Source organism: Mustelus asterias, chromosome 2 (assembly GCF_964213995.1).
Source record: "Mustelus asterias chromosome 2, sMusAst1.hap1.1, whole genome shotgun sequence".
NCBI classification, from domain to species: domain Eukaryota; kingdom Metazoa; phylum Chordata; class Chondrichthyes; order Carcharhiniformes; family Triakidae; genus Mustelus; species Mustelus asterias.
This window is the reverse complement of record NC_135802.1, coordinates 45,510,763-45,533,708: the sequence shown is the minus strand read 5'-3', so window position 1 is coordinate 45,533,708 and position 22,946 is coordinate 45,510,763. Positions and strand designations below refer to the sequence as shown.

General features: G+C 43.2%; 1 protein-coding gene across 9 annotated transcripts in view; it reads left to right on the top strand.

Moving 5' to 3' along the window:
* mllt10 (MLLT10 histone lysine methyltransferase DOT1L cofactor) overlaps window positions 1–22,946 on the top strand; it is a 248,754-nt gene that overhangs the window by 51,963 nt on the left and 173,845 nt on the right. For 7 of the 9 annotated variants that reach the window (XR_013500066.1, XR_013500065.1, XM_078234429.1 and 4 more), the window contains 2 exons: window positions 6,457–6,560; window positions 20,878–20,971. Coding sequence is in view for 7 of the 9 variants with exons in the window: in XM_078234429.1 (XP_078090555.1) it covers window positions 6,457–6,560; window positions 20,878–20,971 (198 nt within the window). In the remaining 2 variants the exon portion in view is untranslated. The remainder of the gene's footprint in view (window positions 1–6,456; window positions 6,561–20,877; window positions 20,972–22,946) is intronic. The other 2 variants (XM_078234459.1, XM_078234469.1) reach the window with 1 other exon arrangement.

The window sequence follows — 22,946 nt, the reverse complement described above, 5'->3', positions numbered from 1 at the left end:
TCTGTGCTGTTATGGGGTCAAAATCCTGGAACTTGCTTCCTAACAACATTGTGGGTGTACTTGCAGTGGTTTAATAAGGCAGTTTATACCACCACCTCGAGAGCAATTAGGGATGGACAATAAATACTGGCCTATCCTGTGACACCACATCCTGTGAAAGAATGAAATAGGTTAGTGCCAGCAGGTCAACACAAACAGATTTTTAGGCAGAAGTGTAAATATGAATCAGTAATAAAATTCTCACATTGCAGACAGAGGCTATACGAATAGGGGGAGGCAATGGTGTAGTGGTTTTGTCACTGGACTAGTTATCCAGAGATGCAGGGTAATCCTCTGGGGATCTGGGTTTGAATCCTGAAATGGCAGATGGTGAAATTTAAATGCAATAAAAATCTGGAATTAAAAGTCTAATGATGCCCATGAAACCATTGTTGATGGGAGTAAAAACCCATCTGGTTCACTCATGTCCCTTAGGGAAGGAAATCTGCCATCCTTACCTGGTCTGGCCTGCATGTGACTCCAGATCCACAGCAATGTGGTTGATTTTTAAATGGCCAAGCAAGCTTCAGTTCAAGGGCAATTAAGGATGGGCAATAAATGCTGGCCCAGCCAGCGACGCCCACATCCTATGAATGAATTTTAAAAAGAACATAAAAACATCAGCACATGTCCTCAGGATGCCCCAAAGCACTTAATGACCATTAGGGTATTGTTGAAATGTAGCCAATGTTGTAACGTAGGAAATGCAGCAGCCAATCTGCATACAAGTATCCACAAACAGCAATAGTAGCTAATCTGTTTCTTGTCACTTTTACTGAGGGATAAATATTGGTCTGGATACCAGGGATAACTCCCCTGCTGTTCTTTGAAATAGTATCATGGCATTTTTTCTCTCCACAGTCCCTTGGTTTAACATCTGAAATATGGCACCTCTAATAGTGCAATAGTGGTGATACATTGGTGTCAGATTAGATTTTGGTGTCAGATTAGATTTTGGTGCCCAAGTGGGACTTGAACATCGAACTTCCAGCTCAGATGTGAGTGCTATCAGTTGAGCCATGGTTGACACCTATTTTTTGTACTGAATGACTGAGCATCGCTGGCACCAATGCCCACCCGTCCTGCATGAGCTCAACGCATTCTTGTTTTGAGCAAGAGGTCAGTGAGAGAATGTCATCCGCCCCGACAACGTCGGTCGAACACAGTACCTGAAGTCACCATCGCAGACGTCAGATCGGTCTTCTGCAAAGTTAACCCATGTAAAGCGATTGGCTCAGATGGGGTACCCGGCTGAGCATTCGGATCCTGCGTGGTCTAGCTGGTGGGAGTATTTGGAGACATCTTTAACCTCCTTACTCTGATTTGAGGTCCCTACTTGCTTCAAGAAGACGACCATCATCCCTGTTGCAAAGGAAAGGCAGGCAGCAAGCCGAAGTGACTATTGCCCTGTGGCTCTGACATTCATTATTATGAAGTGCTTTGAAAAGTTAGTCATCACATACATCAACTTCTGTCTCTCAGATTGCCTAGATCCACTACAGTTCACCTATTGATGCAACAGGTCCACAGCAGATGCCATTTCCCTGGCCATGTGCACGACCCTGGAACACCTGGATAACAAAGACACCTATGTCGGACTCCTATTTATTGACTACAGCTCAGTCTTCAACACCATTATCCCAACAAAACTCATCTCAACTCCATGGCTAGGACTCTTTGTGACTGGATCCTAGACTTCCTAATCAGTAAGGATAAGTAACGATGTCTCCATGATTATCCTCAACATCGGTGCCTCACAATTCTTTGTCCTCAGCCCCTTGCTGTACTCATACACTTATGGCTTATGACTGTGGCCACATTCCGCTCCAACTCCATTTTTAAGTTTGCTGATGACATCACTCTCTCTAGTGGGTCGGATCTCAACAATGACGAGACCAAGTACAGGAAAGAAATAGAGAACCTAGTGAAATGGTGCAATGACAATTTTCCTCTCTGTCAGTAAAACGAAGGAGATAGTCATCGACTTCAGGAAACATAGAGGAGGACATGCCCCTGTCTACATGAACAGTTCTGAAATGGAGATAGCCAAGAGCTTCAAGTTTCTAAGTGTTCAGATCACTAACAACCTGTCATGGTCGTCCACGCCGATGCTGTAGTTGAGAGCCCAGCAATGCCTCTACTTCTTCAAGGCTAAGGAAATTTGGCATGTCCATTACGACGCTTACCAATTTCTACAGATGCACCATAGAAAGCATCCTTACCGGTTGCATCATGGCCTGGTATGGCTCCTGCTCTGACCAAGAAACTAGAAAGAGTTGTGAGCATAGCCCAGTCCATCACGCAAACCATCCTCCTGTCCATTAACTCCATCTACATTTCCTGCTGCCTTGGGAAAGCAGCCAGCATAATCAAGGAGCTCACGCACCCCGGACATACACTCCTCCACCTTCTTCCATCGGGAAAAAGATACAGAAGTCTGAAAACATGTACCATTTGACTCAAGTACAGCTTCTTCCCTGCTGCCATCATGGTCCTAACACATTAAGTTGATCTTTCTCTCCACCCTGTTGGTAACTGCAACACTATATTCTGCACCCTATTCTTTTCTTCTCCCCTATGTACTCTATGAATGTTTTTTCTCTGTAACTGCTTGCAAGAAACAATACTTTTCACTTGTATCCCAATACATGCGACAATAATAAATTAATTCAATTCAAGAATTCCAAAGATTGACAACCCTTAAAGTGAGTAAATTTCTCATTTTTGTCCTAAATGGCTGTCCCCTTTATTCTGAGATTGTGACCGTGTCCTAGACTACGCTAGAAGGATCTATTCCTGTGCTGTAATTTCCTTTGTTCTTTGTACTCGCCAGCATCTGTCCTGTTAAGCCTCTTTAAGAATCTTGTGTTTCAATTTGATCACTGCTTGTTCTTCTAAACTCATTGGAGTTTCCAAGAGTGAGTGTGAATCTCAGGATTAGACAGGTAGATTCAGAAAGAATGTTCCCAATAGTAGGGGAGTCCAGAACTAGGGGCCATAGTTTGAGCATAAGGGGTAAATCTTTTAGGACTGAGATGAGGGGAAATTTCTTCACCCAGAGAGAGTGGTGAATCTGTGGAATTTACTATCACAGGAAGTAGTTGAGGCCAAAACATTGTCTGATTTCAAGAAAGAATTGGATATAGCTCTTGGGGCTAAAGGGATCAAGAGATTTGGGGGAAAGGTGGGATTAGGGTATTGAATTTGATGATTATCCATAATCATGAATGGTGGAGTAGCCATAAAGATCCGAATGGCCTACTCCTGCTATTTTCTATGTATGTTTCTATGTAACCAAAAGAACATGGGCCCAATCCACTCAGTCTCTTTTTATTTGATTTGATTTATTATTGTCACATGTATTAACATAGTGAAAAGTATTGTTTCTCGTGCTATACAGACAAAACATACCGTTCATAGAGAAGGAAACGAGAGAGTACAGAATGGAGTGTTACAGTCATAGGTAGGGTGTAGAGAAAGATCAACTTAATGCAAGGTAGGTCCATTCAAAAGTCTGACAGCAACAGGAAAGAAGCTGTTCTTGAGTCGGTTGGTATGTGACCTCAGACTTGTATCTTTTTTCCGACGGAAGAAGAAGGTGGAAGAGAGAATGTCCAGGGTGGGTGGGGTCCTTAATTATGCTGACTGCTTTGCCAAGGTAGCGGGAATTGTAGACATAGTCAATGGATGGGAGGCTGGTTTGTGTGATGGATTGGGCTACATTCATGACGTTTTATAATTCCTTGCGGTCTTGGGCAGAGCAGGAACCATACCAGGCTGTGATACAACCAGAAATAATTCTTTCTATGGTGCATCTGTAAAAGTTGGTGACAGTCGTAGCTGACATGCCAAATTTCCTTAGTCTTCTGAGAAAGTAGAGGTGTTGGTGGGTATGGGGGAACCAGGACAGGTTGTTGGTGACCTGGACACCTAAAAGCTTGAAGCTTTCGACCATTTCTCCTTCATCCCCGTTGATATGGACAGGGGCACGTTCTCCTTTATGCTTCCTGAAGTTGATGACAATCTCCTTTGTTTTGTTGACATTGAGGGAGAGATTGTTGCTGCCACTCCAGTTCACCAGATTCTCTATCTCATTCCTGTTCTCTGTCTCATCATTGTTTGAGATCCAACCTGCTACGATGATGTCGTCAGCAAACTTGAAAATCGAATTGGAGAGGAATTTGGCCACATAATCATAGGTGTATGAAGAGTATAAAAGGGGGCTGAGAACACAGCCCTGTGGGGCACCGGTGTTGAGGATGATCGTGGAGGTGTTGCTGTTGCCTATCCTTACTGATTGTGGTCTGCGAGTTAGGAAGTTCAGGATCTAGTCGCAGAGGGAGGTGCCGAGGCCATTGAAGGACATTCTCCTCATTCCAGAAATCAATTTAGTGAACCTTTGTTGCACTCTCTTTTAAACCAAATACACCCTTCCTTAGAGAAGGAGATCACAATTGCGTACAGTACTTAATGCTCTGTCTAATTGTTGTAATGCTTCTTTACTTTTATACTCCAGTTCATTTGCAACAAAAGCTAACATACCATTTTTCTTTCTTATTGCTTGCTGTAACTTTAAAAAAAGTTTAACTTTATTCATTAGTATCACAAGTAGGCTTACATTGACACTGCATTGAAGTTACTGTGAAAATCATTTTTTTGTGATTCATGTGCAAGGATACCCGTATCCCTCTGAATGCAGTGTTTCCTACTGTGTCTCAACTTTCAAAAAATAAATACTTTTTATGTTTTCTGCCGAAGTGGATCACCAAATTTGTCTATATGCTTCTGCAGCCCCTTTGTCTTTCTCACTGCATATTTTCCTGCCTAACTTTGTATTCATGATGTGGAGATGCCGGCGTTGGACTGGGGTAAACACAGTAAGAAGTAAACCTGTTGGACTTGAACCTGGTGTTGTTAAACTTCTTACTAACTTTGTATTGCCAGTGAACCTGAATAAGTTGCACTTTCGTGGTATCCTGCTGCTTACAGGTCTGTCAACCTGAAAATGTCCCATTTATTCCCACTCACTTTTCTGTCCGTTGCTCCCAAATTCAATGGAGTCTGAATTTTGTGCGGCAACTTATGATTTTGTTTTGAAAATCCAAATATACCACAGTTATCCTATCAGTTACATCTTTGAAAAGCTTTCTCAAATATGAATCTCATCTTCTAACTCCATGTGTTTAATCATATTGTGATTTTCTGCACCTATTATAGGTTCAGTTCTAACTCTACAGTTAAAGCACATAATCTAGGCTGACACCATGTTGCATTGTCACTGTCACTATATTTTTTAGAAGATGTTAAACTGAGGTCATGTTTCCTTGTTGAGATGGATGTAAAGGATCTGTTCAAAAAGGAGCCATCGGGTTCTTCAGATCCCCTAGCCAAAATTTATCCCTCAACCAACACCGATTAACTGGCCATTTTATTTCTTTGCTATTTAAGGGCTCTTGTGTGTACAAACCAACCACTGTTAGCCTACTAACATTGACTGTACTTCAAAGCAACTTGTTAGCTGTGAAATGTCTGGAAATGTCCTATGGACTTGAAAGGAGTTTTATGAATGCAGGTTCTTTACATATCTGTTTTTAGGTGTTGTAAATGATTTGCTAGATTAAACAATGACTCGAATATAGTAATGAGTTACATTAGTGGAGGTTTATCTTCCTCAAGGATGTCTCCATAAAGTCCTGTTGGTACCACTGAGGAGTCAATGCAAGACTAGCCGTTCTCCTGAAAGGTGCTCTTCCAAAGAATCCCAGTAACAATACACTGTAGTCAATGTAGTAAGACAAGGTGCTCAGAACCCAATATTGCCTGCTATGTGAATAGTTCTGATGGAATGCTATTCCTGCATTCGAATTTCATTTTACTCCATTTAACTTTTCAGGCTGAGCAGGTTTTTTTGAGCAATGTTTGAATCTTTGAAATGTTGGTGCTCAGAACCTCATGCATATAACTCGGTGTGTATATATATTTGCACATACAGCTACACATACACTTGCAACGTATATGCACGCATATATACAACATGCACAGATACACGCAAGAGAGACAGTTCTGTGCGTGACATATACACACAACATCTATGTACCTGTTTGTGTGAGTGCCTGAGCCAGGGGACATTTGCTCCACAAGGAAACTGCAACTCTTAACACTTGAATTCTCAAAATTGATTTGCAAAATGTTGACATTGTGGTTTATAGTAATAAACGCTGAAAGAAAGTGTGACCAAAGTTGCAAGAACAAGTGTTCATTGTATGGAAGTTTTTTAATAATACATGCAAATTTGTTAAATTCTTTGTGATCCTGTGATCTTTTTGACTTGATTGTAAGATCATAATTATTGTGAAATAGGACCAATTATTAAGAACTGCTGATTTTAAAAGTAGTTTTGTCCATTTACCTCCCCAGACGTGCTACATCTGTGAGGAACAAGGTCGTGAAAGCAAAGCAGCAACTGGTGCGTGTATGACTTGCAATAAACATGGATGTCGACAGGCTTTTCATGTGACCTGGTTAGTATTATATTTGTGAGAAACGGGACATAAGGACTCCAGTTAATGCATACCTCCAGTGTCATATGTGATAAGTCAGGATGAACTCCGGTACTGTTCAGTTTGCTGATCTCACCTGACAAAACACTGGTGCTTTTGCATTGCTTGGCACTTTTGAACGAGCAAGATGAGGCATGTTGCAACAGTTCATTTACCTTAGTTATAGGTACTGAATATTACACACCACCAGCAAAATACTTCAGTTAAGTAGTGATGTTCCTCACAATTGAAATATCAGTTGACAGTCTTGCCTAGACATGTATGCGGATAATGACCAACTGGGATATGTGCTGATATGCAGAACAGTTCCCTTGTGTGATACGGTAGCTTCAGGAGAGGAAATCAGAGTTTGGAAGAATGTTGGGATTACAGCTCCTCTGTTACTTTTAGTGAGCAGCTAACTGGAAATTGAATATGAAATTAGTGTCCTGTGTGGCACAGGAGCATAATGACCTTGCCAATTGAGCTGGTTGAAGAAGGTATGTGTTAGTATTCAGTAGGATGCTGGGTAGGGGTTTGTAGGCATAATGGATTCATACACAAGCTCAGTGCCATCTTGACGCTCATATTTTGTCCAGGAGTTGTTGAGCAGCAATGCAGATACGTTCAAAATATTAATTCACTGCATACTGGGCCATTTAGATCAGCGGGGTACTAAGTTTGATACCTGATCTTTGTTGCTAGTTGATTTCATCTGCCCCTGTTGATTGATGTGCTGCAGTTGGACTTTGTGTGCTTGGGTAGGGAAGGAAATAATTTATGTTCCAGTTTCTGATTACTAACTTTTGCTCCTTGTCGCAAAGTGCATGTCTTCTCCTATCACTTGAACATCAAATTAGGATTGACTGTGACGCCTTTGTTATAAAATATTCTGATGTCTATTGTCCATGCTTATACATGAAAATAGCCACTTAGTTAAATGGCTTGCGAGATGGTAATGCACATTGTTCTGCTGGAGGCACACTCCACCAATCTCAATTTAGACAACATAGGTGCACATGGGCAGAGCTGCAATTTAGTTGAGCAGCACAGTACTAATGAAGTTTAATCATCAAAAAATTGTGCAGTTACTAGAATATAGCTTCATGGTAGTTGTTTAGCCTGGATTAACTTAGCTGTTAGTCCCTTGGCTTGCAGATTTATCTTGAGTTGAAGAGGAAGAATCCCAGCACTTGATGAGCCTAAATCACAAGTTTTATTCATGAACTAGGTTGCTGTTCAGTCAATAGTGCTTTGAAATACTGCAGGCCACTCTGGCTCAGATATTTGATTTACCAAGTCTGCCACAGAGGGTCGATTTGGCTCTGAATTTATATCCGGATTTGCATATTGGAGTCACTTGCATTCCAAAGGAATTACCACCTCTTTCCTTCCCCCAATTTGTCATGAGACAACTGACAAATATGGGTTTGTGCCTTGGCCAGATGTGCAGCCTGCATCAAGAATTTCAGCATGGTGTTGATTTGTAAATCCTCTTAAATCCAACTATCAGGTAAAGCTGTCCACCTGCTATCATCTTGATATTGAGGCCATGTTGACTGTCCTGATCTGGCTGAGACAAATTAATTCAGCATAATTAATGGATCGTCCCGTTGCTTTGATGGATGAGTGTTTATCCAAAAAAGACTGATTTCATCTTGTGTGACACTAGGCCAAGTCTCAATTTGCCAACAGATTGCAAGTACTGCATATGAAGTCAGTGTTGGAGGGATGAATGGAGGGAGGCATTGGCTTTGAGCTATGTTCATGTGTCCTAGAGATGTTGACTCTGTTTTACTCAAATGTTGATCATGTGGTGACAATTACATCTCTATTTGGGATTTGTCAAGGTTTTCTCCCCCATGTATTGAGATCCACCTTGCAAGCTGTGATATTGGCTTTCAGATTATCTTTACAAAGTTTGGGGCATCTTGCAGTGTGGGTTCCTGTCCTCAGCTGACTGTAGAATACTGCCTTTGGTATGTGGGAATCATTCATGTGAACCACGTGACTAACCAAACAAAGCTGAGCTCTGATGAGCACCCTCTCGATGCCAGGTATGCAGCACTTTGCAAGGATCTTGGTTGCTTTGTGATGCCGGTAAGCAATCCAAGTCTCTCCTCCATAAAATGAGATAACAACACTGCTTCATAGACTTTGATCTTTGTTCTGAGACAAACTCTGTGCTCTTTCCAAAGTCGATGACTGAACCTGCCAAATGCTGAGCTTGCTTTTGCCAGGCGATGGTTTATTTTATCACCTGGCATGTTATTGGAAAGAATACTCCCAAGGTAGGTTTTAATAGTGACTGTGGGGCCTGGGGATATATGGCCAGGGCAGATTGATTCAAGGTCTCTGTCTTCTTCATACTTATTGTCAAGTCAAAGTGTCCTGAGGCAAGAGCAAAGTGATTAACAAGTAGCTAAATGTCCCCTCAAGTATGTGCTATGAGAGCACAGTCCTATGTGAACAAGAGTTTACTCAGTAGCTGTCCAGTAACCTTTATGCAAACCTTGAACCTTTGCACGTTGAATAGGTTGCTGTCTGCCCTGAATTAAATGTGTGTTCCTGTCTCCAGGATCTTTGAAGTAGGTACAGGAGCATGGCTGAGAAGTATATGGCAAACAAAGCTGAAGCCAGTGCACAACCTTGCTTGGTGGTGTTTGTATCAGGCAAGGTATCTGATGACATGTCACCGTGCATCATATTAGCCATCGTGCCATTGTGAACTGAGTGAATGAGACTGATTATCTTTTTATGACAGCAGTATTTGCACAGAACTGCCACAGGCCTTCCCAGTTTACTGTGTCAAAAGCCTAGGTTATGCCATCAAACAGTATTTGGAGGTTCTTATTCTGTTCTTGGGACTTTTCCTGATTTTGCGGTGCTGCAAAGATCATGTCTGCTGTTCCTTATCCTGCACAGAAGCCACACTGTGATTCTGGGTGCTCAGAGGTGAGTGACAACCCAATTAAGAATACCCTTGGAAGAATTTTGCCTGCTAGAAGTGACATTTCATGATTGCCACAGATGACCTTGCTCCCTTTCAGTTTGTAGAGATGAGTTATGGAGCCATCTTTGTAGTCTTGAAGATAGTGTCCTGGTTCCAGATCAGGTAGAAGAGACGAGAGAGTTTCCAGACCATGTGAGTTCCTCCGTACTTGAACGCATCAGGTGGTGTGCCACCAATACCTGGCGACTTGTGATTAAAAGCTGCTTTATGGCCTGTTTGAGAAGGATCAAGGTCAGGCTTTTCCAGAGTGTGGTGCTGTGGAAATGACTCAATGGTATCATTGCACTCTATGGATTTAGGAGATAGCTGAAATTCTCTGCCAATGCCAGTTTACTGAGAGTTAATTGTCTTCTGCTGCAAGGGAGGGACATAGGACTTAGAGCAGGAAAAGGCCATTTGGCCTTCCAAGCCTGCTTCACTATTCAAAAAGGTCATTGCTGATCCAGTTGTGGTCTCAACTCTACCTTCCTGTCTCTAATTGCCTTTGCTTCTTTTTCTTTCAAAAGTATATCTAACTTGGCCTTGAATAAATTCAATGATCAAGCCTCCACTGTTCTCTTTGGAAGAAATTCCTAGCGACCCTGAGGGGGAAAAAATTCTCCTCGCTTCCATCTTAAAACATCTCTTGTTTTTAAGCGATGTACTTTAGTTCGAGCCTCACCCGCAAGAGAAACATCCTCCCGGTATATCTTCCCATCAAATTTCCTCAAGTGCTTCTATATTTCAATAATATCACCTCACATTCTTCTTAACGCCAGTGGGTATAGGCCCAATCCGTTCAATATTTTTTTTTATAAGGTTAGCCCTTCATCCCAGGAATGAGTCTAGTGAACCTTCTCTGAACTGCTTCTAACACAGTTTCATTCTTTTTTTTTAAATAAAGAGACCAAAACTGTACACACTCCTCCTCAGGCAAGGCTAGGGGAGGGGGGGTCTGCTTCCTAATCAACACTTCGTGGTGCCTAGACGTAGCAACACTGGCAACTTTCTGGCAACCGGGATATTGGGTTTATGTCACACTATTTGTAACTCCCACAGTTGCGTGGATCTGCAGAGTTTCACTGGCTGTCTTGTCTGGAGACAATACACATCTTTTTAGCCTGTCTTGATGCTCTCTCCACTCCCATTGTTTTGTTTCTTAAAGACTGGATTAGTTGTAAGTATTCGCATTCCAACCATTATTCATGTAAATTGAGTCTGTGTCTTTATAAGTTCTGTTTGTGAACAGAATTCCCACTCACCTGAAGAAGGGGCTTAGAGCCTCGAAAGCTTGTGTGGCTTTTGCTACCAAATAAACCTGTTAGACTTTAACCTGGTGTTGTTAAACTTCTTACTGTGTTTACCCCAGTCCAACGCCGGCATCTCCACATCATAACTTTCTGCTTCCCAGACCTAGAATACCTGCGCTAAAATGCCGCCCCTACTACCTTCCGCGGGAGTTCATCTCTGTTATCCTGATGGCAGTTTACATCCCATCCCATGCGGATGTGAAGGTCGTGCTGGACGAAATATACACCACTACGAATGGCCTTGAGACGAAACATGGCGAGGCCTTGTTCATCGTGGCCAGAGACTTCAATCAGGCCAAACTCAAGAGCGTACTACCAAGTTACCACCACCACGTTTCCTGCTCCACCAGAGGCCCAAACATCCTAGACCACTGCTACACAAATATCAAACATGCCTACCGCTCTATCGCCCGCCCACACTTTGGCAAATCAGACCACAAGGTTGTGCTCCTGCTCCCAGCTTATAAGCAAAAATTGAAGTGGGAGAATCCATCAAAGAAAGTCGTGCAATGTTGGTCTGAGGAATCAGATGATCTCCTATGGGACTGCTTGGAGTCAGTGGACTGGTCAGTATTTAAAAACTGCGACCAGCCTGAACAAGTACGCCACTACAGTAACTGACTTCATTAGTAAGTGTGTAGAAGACTGTGTGCCAAAGAAGCAAATCCGTATGTTCCCCAACCGGAAACCATGGATGAACAGGGATATCCACTGCTTGCTGAAGTCCAGGTCTGAGGCGTTCAAGTCAGGCGACACTGACCTATATAAGAAAGCCAGATATGATCTAAGGAGATCCATCAAAGATGCCAAAACACAATACCGGACCAACCTAGAGTCCCAGGCTAGCCACATCGACCTCCGCCGACTATGGCAAGGTCTGCAAGACATAACAGGCTACAAGATGAAGGCATGTAAAATCACCAGCTCCAACGCATCCCTCCCTGATGAGCTCGATGCATTGTATGCCTGTTTTGAGCAAGAGGTCAGCAAGAGCATGCCCTCCACCCTGGAAACCTTGGATGAACCTGTATCTGGGGTCACCTTTGCAGATGTCAAAGCAGCTTTCTTGAAGGTCAACCCACGGAAAACAACTGGCCCGGATGGGGTAAACGCAGTAAGAAGTCTTACAACGCCAGGTTAAAGTCCAACAGATTTATTTGGTAGCAAATACCATAAGCTTTCAGAGCACTGCTCCTTCGTCAGATGGAGTGGAAATGTGCTCTCAAACAGTGCACAGACACAGAAATCAAGTTACAGAATACTAATTCATGTTTGTAGAAACTTGATGTCTGTGTCGATAGGCGCGATCTTCTTGGAGATCCTCTCCACTTGGAGCCGGCAGTTTGCGGTGTCGATGGTAGTCATGATGTGGAGATGCCGGCTACTGTGTTTACCCCAGTCCAACGCCGGCATCTCCACATCCGGATGGGGTACCCAGACGTGCACTCAGATCCTGTGTCGATCAGCTGGCGGAGGTATTCACAGACATCTTCAACCTCTGTTTACAACAATCTGAGGTCCCTATCTGCTTCAAGAAGACGACCATCATCCCGGTACCTAAGAAAAACCAAGCAGCAGCCGGTGGCTCTGACATCCGTCATTATGAAGTGCTTCGAAAGGTTAGTCATGGCACAAATCAATTCCAGCCGCCTGGACGACCTGGATCCACTGCAGTTTGCCTACCGCCGCAACAGGTCCACAGCAGACGCCATTTCCCTGGCCCTGCACTCAACCCTGGAACACTTGGATAACAAGGACACCTATGTCAGACTCCTATTTATTGATTACAGCTCAGCCTTCAACACTATTATTCCCACGAAACTCATCTCCAAGCACCGTGACCTGGGCCTCGGCACTTCCCTCTGTGACTGAATCCTGAATTTTCTAACTCGCAGACCACAATCAGTAAGGATAGGCAACACCACCTCCTCCATATTCATCCTGTGCCTATCCTTACCGGTGCCTCACAAGGCTGTGTTCTCAGCCCCCTACTATACTCCTTATATACTTATGACTGTGCAGCCAAATTCCCCACCAATTCGATTTTCAAGTTTGCTGACAACACCACCATAGTGGGTCAGAGCTCAAACAATGACGAGACACCGTACAGGAATGAGATAGAGAAACTGGTGCGGCAACAATAATCTCTCCCTCAATGTCAACAAAATGAAGGAGATGGTCATCGACTTCAGGAAGCGTAAATGAGAACATGTCCCTGTCTACATCAATGGGGGCGAAGTAGAAAGGGTCGAGAGCTTCAAGTTTTTAGATGTCCAGATCACCAACAACCTGTCCTGGTTCCCCCATGCCGACACTATGGTTAAGAAAGCCCACTAATGCCTCTACTTTCTCAGAAGAAATTTGGCATGTCAGCTACGACTGTCACCAACTTTTACAGATGCACCATAGAAGGCATTCTTTCTGGTTGTACCACATCTTGGTATGGCTCTTGCTCTGCCCAAGACTGCAAGGAACTACAAAAGGTCGTGAATGTAGCCCAATCCATCATGCAAACCAGCCTCCCATTCATTGACTCTCTCTACACTTCCCGCTGCCTCGGGATCGTGACTTCTGTTTTGTAAAACGATGTTGACTCTACCTAATCCCATCATGATTTTCTAAGTATTCTTAATAATGGATTCTAGCAATTTCCTTATGTTGATGTTGGGCGAACAGGCCTGTTGTTTCTGGCTTTCTGTCTCCCTCCTTTGAATCAAGGTGTTACATTTGCTATTTTCTACTCCCCTGGGACCTTTCAGAATTTTGGAATTCCTCTACTAACCCTGCAACCATTTCTTTTAAGACCCCAGGATGCACGCCATCAAGTCCTGGGAACTTGTCAGCCTTTAATAGTTTTCCCAGTACCTTTTCCCTGGTGACGGGGATTGTTTTAAGTTCCTGCCTTTCTTTCACCTCGATCTCAAGTACCTTTGATAGATCTTCTGTGATGAAGACAGACAGAAAATATCTGTTCAACTCCTCTACCTTTTCCTTACTTTCCATTATCAATTCCCGAGACTCCCTCTCCAGAGGATCCACATTAGCTTTAGTTACTCTTTTCCATTGGGAGTCACACTTGGTTTTGGGGCCTCAGACTGATTGCAGACTTTTATGTAGAGCCTTCAGGATTTTTTAATCAGCAGCTGCTTGAAGCTCATCAGCCTTGTTTTCCTATCATTGGTTCTTCATCTCCCTAAGTGGGACTGCAGCATGTGTTTTGCATGATGATATCTGCCATTTCCTTGTTGCTGATTTCTTATCAGATATATAAGATCTGTAAGCACTGCATTTCCTTTAGAAGCTTGTGTCTCTGTCTTGATCACTATTGCTGAACCAGTCTTGGTGCCTCTGTTTAACAAATCATCGGACCTCCGATGCCATGCTATAGCTAACATTCTTCAACTTTTTCTAGGAATCTTCAATGACAATATTGTCCTCCAGGAAATCACTAATTCGTGTGGATAGTTTGTGTTCCAGTTCTTGATCCTTGACCATGCCTTTCAATACAGTTACATTAAAATTGCTCTGTGGCTTGACTCTGCGCCCAAGTGCCTTCGATTTTATTTTCAACGGCAATAATCCTGACACATTGGTGGTTAGACCAGCATTCTGCACCTCAAAGTGAACGGGTGGAGTGCAAGTGATTGAGATCTCTGTCATGCAATAACATAGAGCAACATGTGCCAGCGTTTGAATCTAGGTGCATCAATTGTTAGGAAAACAAAGGTAATTTTAAGGGATTTACATTTGTATTGGTAAACATTTAGGTATGATTTTAAGTGGGTTTAACTTAGGTTTTATCCTTCTAGGTACAGAAACATTGATTAGATTCCTGCTGGACAATGGTGTTTGTATGTGTGGGGTTTGGTTTCAATTCCAACTGTGATTCTGTTGTGCTTAGAGAAGGTTACAGCATGAAAAGTAAGAAGAAGTAAGTTGTTGCTTGGCAACGAGAGGCCATTTTCCAGAGTTAAGGGCTTTCCTTTGTTAGTTTTAACTGGTGCCAAAGCAGTTGGAGACAGGGCACTGGAGAGTGAACAGCATTCAACTCTGCCAAGAGAAGCTGGACAGGACAAGGGATTTGCAAAAATGCAAGCTTCCTAAGGAACAAGATGCAATCCAGATAACCAGGAAATTGAGGCAAAGAATGTCTAAGACAACTGTAGTTCGGATGGGGCAGTTTTTGTGCAGTGTGTGCACAATATGTGGATAGGCCGACAAGAGGTGAGGCCACATTGGATTTGGTACTGGGAAATGAACAGGGCCAAGTGTTAGATTTGGTTGTGGGAGAGCACTTTGGAGATAGTGACCACAATTCGGTGTCTTTTGTTATTGCAATGGAGAGGGATAGGGCCGTACGCCAGGGCAAGGTTTACAATTGGGGGAGAGGTAATTATGATGCGATTAGGCAAGAATTAGGGGGCATAAGTTGGGAACAGAAACTGTCAGAGAAAGGAACTAATGAAAAGTGGAACTTTTTCAAGGAACAAATACTGGGTGTCCTTGATAGGTATGTCCCTGTCAGGCAGGGAGGAAATGGCCGAGTGAGGGAACCATGGTTTGCGAAAGAGGTGGAATGTCTTGTGAAAAGGAAGAGGGAAGCTTATGTAGGGATGAGGAAACAAGGTTCAGATGGCTCGATTGAGGGTTACAAGTTAGCAAGGAATGAGCTGAAAAAGGGGCTTAGGAGAGCTAGGAGGGGACACGAGAAGTCTTTGGCGGGTCGGATCAAAGAAAACCCCAAGGCTTTTTACTCTTGTGTGAGGAATAAAAGAATGACCAGGGTGAGGTTAGGGCCGGTCAAGGACAGTAGTGGGAACTTGTGTATGGAGTCAGTAGAGATAGGCGAGGTGATGAATGAATACCTTTCTTCAGTGTTCACCAAGGAGAGGGGCCATGTTTTTGAGGAAGAGAAGGTGTTACAGGCTAATAGGCTGGAGGAAATAGATGTTCGGAGGGAGGATGTCCTGGCAGTTTTGAATAAACTGAAGGTCGATAAGTTCCCTGGGCCTGATGAAATGTATCCTAGGATTCTTTGGGAGGCAAGGGATGAGATTGCAGAGCCTTTGGCTTTGATCTTTGGGTCCTCGCTGTCTATGGGGATGGTGCCAGAGGACTGGAGAATGGCGAATGTTGTTCCTCTGTTTAAGAAAGGGAATAGAAATGACCCTGGTAATTATAGACCGGTTAGTCTTACTTCGGTGGTTGGTAAATTGATGGAAAAGGTCCTTAGAGATGGGATTTACGACCATTTAGAAAGATGCGGATTAATCTGGGATAGTCAGCACGGATTTGTGAAGGGCAAGTCGTGCCTCACAAATTTGATAGAATTTTTTGAGGAGGTAACTAAGTGTGTTGATGAAGGTAGGGCAGTTGATGTCATATACATGGATTTTAGTAAGGCGTTTGATAAGGTCCCCCATGGTCGGCTTATGATGAAAGTGAGGAGGTGTGGGATAGAGGGAAAGTTGGCCGATTGGATAGGTAACTGGCTGTCTGATCGAAGACAGAGGGTGGTGGTGGATGGAAAATTTTCGGATTGGAGGCAGGTTGCTAGCAGAGTGCCACAGGGATCAGTGCTTGGTCCTCTGCTCTTTGTGATTTTTATTAATGACTTAGAGGAGGGGGTTGAAGGGTGGATCAGTAAATTTGCTGATGACACCAAGATTGGTGGAGTAGTGGATGAGGTGGAGGGCTGTTGTAGGCTGCAAAGAGACATAGATAGGATGCAAAGCTGGGCTGAAAAATGGCAAATGGAGTTTACCCCTGATAAATGTGAGGTGATTCATTTTGGTAGGACTAATTTAAATGTGGATTACAGGGTCAAAGGTAGGGTTCTGAAGACTGTGGAGGAACAGAGAGATCTTGGGGTTCATATCCACAGATCTCTGAAGGTTGCCACTCAAGTGGATAGAGCTGTGAAGAAGGCCTATAGTGTGTTAGCTTTTATTAACAGGGGGTTGGAGTTTAAGAGCCGTGGGGTTATGCTGCAACTGTACAGGACCTTGGTGAGACCACATTTGGAATATTGTGTGCAGTTCTGGTCACCTCACTATAAGAAGGATGTGGAAGCGCTGGAAAGAGTGCAGAGGAGATTTACCAGGATGCTGCCTGGTTTGGAGGGTAGGTCTTATGAGGAAAGGTTGAGGGAGCTAGGGCTGTTCTCTCTGGAGCGGAGGAGGCTGCGGGGAGACTTAATAGACGTTTATAAAATGATGAAGGGGATAGATAGAGTGAACGTTCAAAGACTATTTCCTCGGGTGGATGGAGCTATTACAAGGGGGCATAACTATAGGGTTCGTGGTGGGTGATATAGGAAGGATATCAGAGGTAGGTTCTTTACGCAGAGAGTGGTTGGGGTGTGGAATGGACTGCCTGCAGTGATAGTGGAGTCAGACACTTTAGGAACATTTAAGCGGTTATTGGATAGACACATGGAGCACACCAGGATGTTAGGGAGTGGGATAGCTTGATCTTGGTTTCAGATAAAGCTCGGCACAACATCGTGGGCCGAAGGGCCTGTTCTGTGCTGTACTGTTCTATGTTCTATGTTCTAACAGAGACCAAGGTATTTAACAGAAGAATTCAAGAAAGAATAAACCTAGTTCTGAGTTAAAGAGACAATTGCATAACCAGATTTAAAGTGGGACAGCAGACGTCCGAGGTAAATTAAATGCCTGCTGCCATTTTAATAAGAGCATGGGAATAGAGAGTTAAAGCAATTGTGAACAGTTTGTACAGCAGTAAAGGCGAAGATATCCTAAAAGAATGAAATCGAATCCTGGACTGGATTCACTGTTAAAAGTGGAGCAGAAGCTTTGGTCGTTTGTAAAACCTGGACTGGATTTTGGGATGCAAACTGCTAAGGGAAAATATTATTATGAGAGAAGATTTTTAAGTCTGTTTTTCTGCGAGTGGAATTTGGAAACTCTCATGACAATCATCTGGAGGGATTCTGAGAACAAAACCACAGACACTAATTGGGGTTCAGAGTGGAGTGTGTGTATTTGACCATAGCACAATTTGTGCTTAAAGGGGACTTGTGTTAATGAGACCATTGTGACTTAAAAAATGTACTTTGTAATCCATGTCAATCTTAAAATCCATATGTGTTTATTAAACTGGAGGGGGGGGGGGGGGTGGGGGAATAAAGGAGTGCTGTGTAAGATTACAATTTTTCATGTTTAATGTATTTGTGTTTTTAAACTAATAAGTGGTTCAATGACTCTTGCATGTTTTATTTTTAACAAAAAATAAAAGTTATGGTCTTTTGAGCCAGGGTTCCATTCTGGGATCTTCATGTTCAGTTATAATATTAACTGGATCGTAACGTAATATTGTTTTCAGTTTGTCTGCTTGTCCCAAGACTGTTTATCATGATTAGGTGAAACTCACTGCACTTAGAGAGAGAGAACTGATTGTCTTGCTGAGGTCATTGTAGAATGCTTCTTTCACTTCATCTGTGTCTGTCACTTTTTGGAGCGTAGGCACTCATTAGTTTGCATGGTGGTTAATGGCAAGACTTAAATCAAGAACCATGAGTCAATTGCTGATCCCTGTAGGAAGTAAGTTGAGATTTTGCGCCAGTTCAGATTGAATGGTAAAGCCCACCCCTGAAGGTTGAAGCTGGTCCTTAGACTTGTCAGCCCAATAGAATGTGTAGCCTGCACCAATCTCCTGGAGCTGAGACTCCACCGGAAACCTTGTTTTGTTTAGTGGGCGACTATTTCAATGTTGTTCCTGCCCAACATTCTGGCAATGAGTGTTCTGGTATTCTATGAATCGAGCTCCATACGATAACTAATAGTCTTGTTCTCTACATCTTGACCGCTATAAGTAAATGACCAGCCAAAAACAGGGAGAGAAGGCTGTAATTAGCCTTCCTTTTCTTTCCCTTCTCTGGATTGGGGAGCAGCATTCTACTTGTAAAGGTGTGCTCTGTTGCCCCAGGAGATGAACTCCACATAATGCCTTGATCTGTGGAGAGTGAGTGTCACCCTGAGGTTGCACGTGTGCACGATTGAATCTGAAGACTGAGTAGCATTCTCTGTCTGTTCCTGTCACTACTTCCTCTTTGCCAGAGGGCTTGATATGTCTGATGTTTTGATTGATGACTTGCTGAAAAACTTGCAATGTGAATATACTTAAGTGGTAGGATTTGTACAAAGCCCCTCCCACTTCTTGGGCCAAGATACTATGTAGCGAGCACTACGCTGGTGCAAGTGTAATAGTTGAAAGGATGATTTTGGAGGTGCACTTCTCCTAGATGACATGCTGAGCAGGCTGAAGAACCTCGTTTATCCTTGGCATTGCTATCCAGTCAATACTTTGCTAGTTAATCCATAATTGGGGTTTTGAAATCAGTTAACTTTCTAGATAGACTGGTTCATTAGGATGATCCCTTGTATGGAGGGATTGTCTTGGGAGAAAAGGTTAAACAGGTCAGGACTCTACTCATTGGAATTTAGAAGAATGAGAGTTGATCTCATTGGAACATATAGGATTCTTAAGGGGCTTGACAGTAAATGCTGAGAGGATGTTCCCCTCATGGGAGAGTCTAGGACCAGAGGGCATAATAAAAGGGTGCCAATTTAAGACTGAGATGAGGAGGAATTTCTACTCTGAGGGTTGAGAGTCTTTGGAACTTGTTGCCACAAAGAGATTTGGGGACAGAATCCTTGTATATATTTAAGGCTGAAATAGATTGATTTTTGGTCAATGAGGTTACAGGGAAAGGGCAGGAAAGTGGACATGAGGAATATCGGATCAGTCATGATCCTATTGAATGGTGAAGCAAGCTCAAGGGGCCAAATGGCCTACTCCTGTTCTTATTTCTTATGGACTGCCAATTAAGGCTGATGAGCCTTATCAACCTGGAGCTGTCTGATTGAGAGGTGTCAATCACCCACCTTTAACCCACTGTCCACAGCTTTAAACAGGTCAGAAAATGAAGCTTGGCAGTAGGAGTTTTATTAGGAGAAACGTTTTGAGACGCTGACCATATGGTACCATATGTGGATGAAGAGCACCTCAGCTCTCTTCAGATCCTGGTCCTTCCCATCTCCTTGATCTTCAATTCAGCATCGACCATAGATTATACTTGGTACCTTCCAATCTCTGTAACGCAGTCCTATGGAAGTGTCCTCCTTATTCACTCTGCCACTGGGGAAATTTCAGATTTAGAAAAAAAAATTAGTACAATTTTTTGTTTTTCTTTCATGCAATGTCAGTTTCACAGGCAACGGACATGCATTGCCCATCCTAAATTTTCCTTGAACTAAGTGACTTGCTGAGTTATTTTAAAGGGGAGTTAAGAGTCAACCACGTTGTTGTGGATCTGGAGCCCCACATAGGCCAGCCTGAGTAAGGCTGGCAGATTCCCTTCATTAGTGAATCAGAAAATCACTGATAGCTGTCATGGTCACCATTGTCTTGGTTTTATGTTGCAGGATGACTGACACCATTGCTCTCAACTAATTTTATTACTAGCACATTTTCAGCACATGAGCACACAACTGCAAGACATCTGCTACCTTATTGCAATCTTTTGCATTTCTCTTTCTTGTGCTTTCTGACCATCAATCCCCACATCAGGTGACTCCATGAAGGACGTGTTGTATCTAATACTGGGGTCCACTACACCAATCATCCTATTATCATAATGGCCATTACTGAGACTGGCATGGTTTACTTGTCCAGTGACATTATCACTATGTCATCATCTCTCCTTTAGTAGTGATCTCGCTCTATTCTGATCTGAGCTGATGAAGTTTTACTCGGTGAAATAAGAATATAGTGTAAAATTGATTTCTTAAGCTATTGCGAGAGAAAAGCTAGGATAACATTTAAAGTTACAAGTTATATGATCGAGAAACTGTTGGAGGAGGGGTAGAAATGAACTTCAATCACAGATGCAACCTGCTCAGCAGATTTTTTATCATGTAATTCAGTAACTTTGGGAGTATTATTTTTACCATCTTTATTGTTTTTTGTTCAGTGCACAGCTGGCAGGACTTCTGTGTGAAGAAGAAGGTTCGGAAGCTGATAACGTTAAATACTGTGGCTATTGTAAATACCATTTCGGCAAATTGGTAAGTTCTATGAATTTTTCATAGGTAATGGCTAGAACTTTGGGAAGAAAAATCCAAAGTAACAGCCCTTTGTGATTGAATTGATTTCCTGAAAGCAAGCTGGGGGTAGTGTTCTACAAATAACTTTGTTTACTACTCTATGATATACACTTTATCGCTCTGAGCTCGCCATTTCAGTTCTGCTATACAGGATACTTTGCATATGTATTTTGTAGAAAGGGATGTGGACTGTGGGTTAATCTGAAGCTGTTCAAATAATGTAAAAAAATTTGAACACTTGATTGCTAATTACATTATGTTAAAACATAGTGTGTTTTGCTAGTTCAAAAATCTGGTTTTGATCCAATTCAAATGAGTGGAGATAAGAAATGAGAATCAAAAGGGTAAGTGCCATGGTTAAATGTAAAGCAATTTATAATTGGTACTATTTTCTTGTATAGATTATATTAAAAAGCAAAAGCATTTTTCTATATACATTTAGATATACATCCATGCCTTTGTTACTCCTGGTCTTGACTATTCAATGCACTCCTGGACAGCCTCCTATATTCTATCTTCTGCAAACTTATGGTCACCCAAAAATATACTGGCTGTGTCCTAACTCACACCACCTTCTGTTCACTCATCAGTCCAGTGCATGCTTACCTGTCTATATTAGCTCTTGGTTAAGCAGTGGTTCCATTTTAAAGTTCTCATCCATGTTTTCATCCCCTTCGTGGTCTTGCACCTTCCAAGCTCTACAGCCTTCTCCAGTCCTACAACAACAAGATTGAAAGGGTGCAGAGGAGATTTACAAGGATGTTGCCTGGATTGAGTGGCATGCCTTATGAGGATAGGCTGAGGGAGCTCGGTCTTTTCTCCTTGGAGAGACGAAGGATGAGAGGAGACCTAATAGAGGTGTATAAGATGTTGAGAGGCATAGATCGGGTGGACTCTCAGAGGCTTTTTCCCAGGGTGGAAATGTCTGCTACGAGAGGACACAGCTTTAAGGTGCTGGGGGGTAGGTACAAGAGAGATGTTAGGGGTAAGTTTTTCACACAGAGGGTGGTGGGCGAGTGGAATTGGCTGCCGTCAGGGGTGGTGGAGGTGACCTCAATAGGGTCTTTTAAGAGACTCCTGGATGATAGCTGCTTCACAGCTCCAGGGTCCCGGGTTCGATTCCCGGCTCGGGTCACTGTCTGTGTGGAGTTTGCACATTCTCCTCGTGTTTGCGTGGGTTTCCTCCGGGTGCTCCGGTTTCCTCCCACAGTCCAAAGATGTGCGGGTTAGGTTGATTGGCCAGGTTAAAATTGCCCCCGAGATGTGTAGGTTAGAGGGATTAGCGGGTAAATATGTGGGGGTAGGGCCTGGGTGGGATTGTGGTCGGTGCAGACTCGATGGGCCGAATGGCCTCCTTCTGCACTGTAGGGTTTCTATGATGATTTCTATGATATGAGTACATGGAGCTTAATAGGATGGAGGGTTATAGGTAGGTCTAGAAGGTAGGGATGTGTTCGGCACAACTTGTGGGCCGAAGGGCCTGTTTGAGCTGTAGTTTTTCTACAGCCGCCCCCCCCCCCCAAAAGATATCCGGCATCTTGAGCATCCCTGATTTGCTACAATTGTTAATATGTCTTAAGCTGCTGAGGCCCTAACTTCTGCATGTTCCTTCCTAAACTTCTCTGTCTCTCTACCCCTCTTTCCCCACAACTAAGACATTTCCTTAAAACTTGTGTTCATCTACAAAGAACAGTACAGCACAGGAACAGGCCCTTCGGCCCTCCAAGCCCATGCCGCTCCCTGGTCCAAACTAGACCATTCTTTTGTATCCCTCCATTCCCACTCCGTTCATATGGCTATCTAGATAAGTCTTAAATGTTCCCAGTGTGTCCACCTCCACCACCTTGCCTGACAGCGCGTTCCAGGCCCCCACCACCCTCTGTGTAAAATATGTCCTTCTGATATCTGTGTTAACCCCCCCCCCCCCCTGAACCTA